This window comes from Daphnia magna, unplaced genomic scaffold (assembly GCF_020631705.1).
Source record: "Daphnia magna isolate NIES unplaced genomic scaffold, ASM2063170v1.1 Dm_contigs175, whole genome shotgun sequence".
Classification (NCBI taxonomy): Eukaryota; Metazoa; Arthropoda; class Branchiopoda; order Diplostraca; family Daphniidae; genus Daphnia; species Daphnia magna.
This window is the reverse complement of record NW_025533154.1, coordinates 52,041-56,667: the sequence shown is the minus strand read 5'-3', so window position 1 is coordinate 56,667 and position 4,627 is coordinate 52,041. Positions and strand designations below refer to the sequence as shown.

Sequence of the window (4,627 nt, the reverse complement as noted above, 5' to 3'; positions counted from 1 at the left end):
TAAATAAATTTCGGTGAAATTTTGATGTGAAAATTTACGTATTGTTTGTAATAATAAGACTTATTGCTGGGGAAAACAATATGACAAGCTTGTATAGCAGACAAAATAGAAAATCGTGATTAGTGAAGACAGAATAAAAATTGTGATCTTTTTTAAAAATGATTTTGTACTGAATTTGGATTTTAATCATTACATTAAGACTAAATTCTCTTTCTAACCATGAGTTTCTGTCAAAACAAAAAAAGAGCTGGATATTCCAGATGGACTCTCAACAGAATGGGGAGAAAGAAAGCCTCTGAATTAGTTAATAAATTTTTGAATCCTGATTGCGAGACAATTGACAAAGAAGTATGCAGACTTTACAATTAATATTAAGTATTTCACAATTATTTATTTATTTTTCGTATAGACTACTGTTTTTACTAGAGAAGAAGCTAGAGACATTACAGTTGAATCTCCATTACACGGTGATACTCAGACAATATTGCCTCTTCAAGCAGAAGATTGTGAACATCAAGCAATAATTCATGCTGCAGCAGGTAGCGAAACTTCACACCAAGCTTCAGATAGTGTATTTCAAGATATGTCTAGCATCCCACCCCTGGAAAAGTCAAATGAATTAATAGATGATGAAAGTTGGGGAGATACCGATAGCATGATAGATGATGGCAGCTGTGATGAAATGGAAGAAGAAGATTTAGGATATCAAGTATATTATAGTAATTTTTTTATTAATTGGTGGTTATACTAATAAAAACATACATTTTAGGGAAAAACAAAAACTGATTCATCGGTATACCTGCCATTACTTTGCATACTCTTCTATCTAAGAGATCATTTGACTAAGGCTGCCTTACAGCATCATCTCAAAATATTGATGGTGGCTACAAAGACTAGCATAAGAAAACTAACAAGTGTGCACAACCTGCTATCAAAATACCGTCACCTGAAGACAACTATTAAAAAGACCTTCGTCTGTAGGTTAAAGGATTGTAATTCTCACCTTGTGTTGGACGACAAAAAAGTCCCTGTCGAAAAACAACCTTGTGGACACAAATACACAAATAATCGCTCAAGTGACTGCTACATTCTTCAACTTCCGATTGCAGAACAGATTTCTTATTACATCAAAACTTATCATAATAAACAGCAAAAATCAACAAGCCCTTCAGATGATCCTGACACTCGCAGCGATGTTAACTCTGGCGGAAATTACAGAAAACTACAAGAGGCCGGTGTTATCGATGAAAACACCATTACCACGCAGATCAATACTGATGGAGCTCAAAAGTTTAAATCTAGCAAGTTCGGAATTTGGCCTCTGATGGGGATAATCAATGAAGCAAGTTTCAAGACACGACGATCCTGCATTATACTATTAGCCCTATGGTACGGTAACAAAAAAACCCCTAGAGATACTCTGCTTGAACAAGCCATTGAAGAACTGAAAAAGCTTCAAAAACATGGCATAGAAGTGAACGGAATTATCTACAAAGTACCCGTCTTGATTATTTCTACTGATACTGTCGCTCGTCCACTTGTTCGCAATTTAACCCAATTCAACGGCGAGTTTGGATGCGACTTTTGCCTTCATCCTGGTGAGCAAGTGCCAAAAGGAAAAGGGAGTGTCCGAGTATATCCGCAGCCAAATTCCTACCCAACCTTCAAGCCAAGATCCATGGAACAGCACAAAAAGGATCTAGAACTGGTTGGTATGTTGAAAAATAAACCAGTCCATGGAATTGTCGGCCCTAATCCCTTCCAAAAATTGGCTGATTTTGACCATGTCGAAGCATACGTCCCGGAGTATATGCACTCTTGTTGCCTTGGTGTTTTCAAGATGTTCATCAACCTTTGGACTGATAAGAAACATAAGAAGGAAAAATGGTATATAGGTTACTATCTAGCAGTTATCAATGCCCGCCTTTCTCAAGCAAAACCTCCATATGATATATCCCGAACCATTGATTAACTCAACGATTTGACTGACTGGAAGGCTTCTATGTATCGTACTTTTGTCCTTTACTATTTCCATCTGTTAGAGGGTCTCTTACCATCACCTTTTTTTGAACATTTCTCAGGCCTCGTTTACGGCATGTCCCTGTTGTTACAAGAACGTGTGAATGTGGCTGATGTTTCCAAAGTAGAGATTCTGTTTCACAAATTTGTCATTGATTCAGAAATTCTTTACGGGATCGAACACATTGGAATCAATATGCATTTTTTTATTCATTTGCCAGAATGTGTAATGAAATGGGGGTGTTTGTGGGCAACATCGGCTTATATACCTGAATGGTTTAATAGGGTATTGATTTCAATGTGCAAAGGGACTCAGGCATTTACCGAACAAATGAGTACTAATTATCTAATGAATTTGGCAGTTAGAGAGGAGTCAATTAGTTTACTGACAAATGAAGAGGTCCCACCAAATGTCGAAAACCTTTTTAAAGAATTACTTCATTTATCCAACGACTCTGTGCATCAACTGGGTAAGGAAAAGATCACTAATTCGGGTGCAGTCCAACTAATTGGTGGATCAAGCAGTCGTAAATTGTCAGTCAGCGAGGAAGTGGCAGTAAAAGACAAGATGCGATACCTCCCAGAGTCTTATAATCTTCTAGACCAATTAGATTTCCAAGAAAGTTTTGATTTTTTTCCTCGGTTCCAACTTCATTCTATTGGCTCTGTTTTCACTACTACCGATTATGAGAAATCGCCAAAGAGAATCAATTACTGTGCATTACTTGAAAGCGGAGACTTTGTTGCTATTGACAGCATAGTTTATTTTCCATCAATATTCATGACATTCATTATAGGTAGAAAATATGGTTCAGAATCGAAGCAAACGTTTTTGCCTCCCTCTTTGAACGGAATCGATTTCAGTCCAACTCACGGACAAACAACAAGACTTGTGGGAAAATCAAAACATCAGTTGGCTTTCGATCCTTTGCAATTTAAGAAAAAGTGTGTTTTGGCGATGAATAATGTGTTAACAGATACTTATCTAATTACCGCATTGGTAAATCACTTTGAAAGTGATTAATTTGGATCTTAAACCTGTTTGCTAATACTGAATGTTTAATCTTATGTATACTTGCGAGCATTAAATACAATAAAAAGTAAAAATCTGAATTACAATATCTTCATTTTGGGAATGGGTTTTATGTTATATTAATTCTTCAAACCACGGTTAATAATAATTCTATGAATGGTTATTAATTAAATATTGGTTATGGAAAAAATACGAACAAGAAAAGAGCAAGAAAATTTTATGTAATTAACATGGTAGTTATACATATGTTGTTCATATACAAGTCACGAACAACTATTTTCTGTAGCTAAAATGTGCAAGGTAGTTCAATGCGCACAACATAGTGGTTTTCTGAAAGCTAATGCATCAGTGTCGATAAACAACCATTCGACGAGTAAAAATCGGTAAGAGTTTTTTCTTCGAGCTACCCGCAACCTAGTTTTTACCTTGTTTCTTTATGGGATAACCTCAAATTGTTAGTATTCTCCTTGTAGCTAGCTGTTTTTCATTATGCTTAAGAATTACACGCTTGTCGCTAGTAAGTGGAGGGGACGGCTAGCTATATTTTTCGCACGGGTATTCCATGCAGTTTACATATAGAAGTAAAAACTCATGGTATAACAGTGTATTCACATTGAATACAAGTATATTCCATGCAGTTTACATATAGAAGTAAAAACTCATGGTATAACAGTGTTTTCACATTGAATACAAGTATATTCCATGCAGTTTACATATAGAAGTAAAAACTCATGGTATAACAGTGTATTTACATTGAATACAAGTATATTGTAACGGACGATCGACGTCAGAGCCGTTTATTTGGAAATCAAAGAGAATTGACTACAGAGTAAACTAAGAATAAGGGAAACAAGGTTTAAACAAGTTTGACACATAAGAATAACTAAGACGGAAGGAACCCAGATCCAGCCGAGTGGTCTTCTTTTATACCATCGTTGGGCGTTTTCTCCTGTTCTAGGGATTTAAGTAATTGAGTGATAACCTTCCTGTGACCTTTAATAATCATCAGTTTTATCTAACTCTCGGGAGTTAACCATGAGATAAATTCTATTGGTTGCATAACCCTACGTCAGCTGTGCGTTACATCCCCCCTCTCAGACTGCAACTCGTCCCGATTGCAATACAATTTTAGCACAGCTCAAAATAACTATGTTATTTTCTAGTTATTTGAAAGGAACATTCATATTGGGGTTATTTTAGGGAATTTCCTATTTCTATTGATAACATTTGGAACATTTAGTCTAAAAATTTTTCAAAAAGAACATTTTAACAGTAGAATTTCTAATTCTATATCAAAAGAAATATTTTTCTTTTAATTTTCCTATGTATATACTATAGGAACATTCAAATTGAGAATCGGAATATAAAGTTTAAGAAGCAAGAAGAGGGAGAAAAAAAAAATTTGCTGATGTATGAAGAACATTTTACAGCTGCTCTTCAACTTCCTATTCGTGTTTTTTCAGTCGACTTTCGAGTTCATTCACTCGTTTAGTCAGATTTGACAGAACAACTTTGTTTTGTCGTCTGCTAAGAAATAGTGCGATTGCCAGGCTGAAAAACAGTGTGGCTATAGCA

General features: G+C 35.5%; 1 protein-coding gene across 1 annotated transcript; it reads left to right on the top strand.

Annotated features, from left to right (window-relative positions):
* Window positions 1-415: 415 nt before the first annotated feature.
* LOC116936039 lies at window positions 416-1,972 on the top strand. The gene is made up of 3 exons (XM_045167293.1): window positions 416-539; window positions 627-709; window positions 770-1,972. The coding sequence occupies exons 2-3, from the start codon at window positions 656-658 to the stop codon at window positions 1,970-1,972; spliced, it is 1,257 nt and encodes a 418-aa protein (XP_045023228.1). The 5' UTR covers window positions 416-539; window positions 627-655.
* Window positions 1,973-4,627: the final 2,655 nt, after the last annotated feature.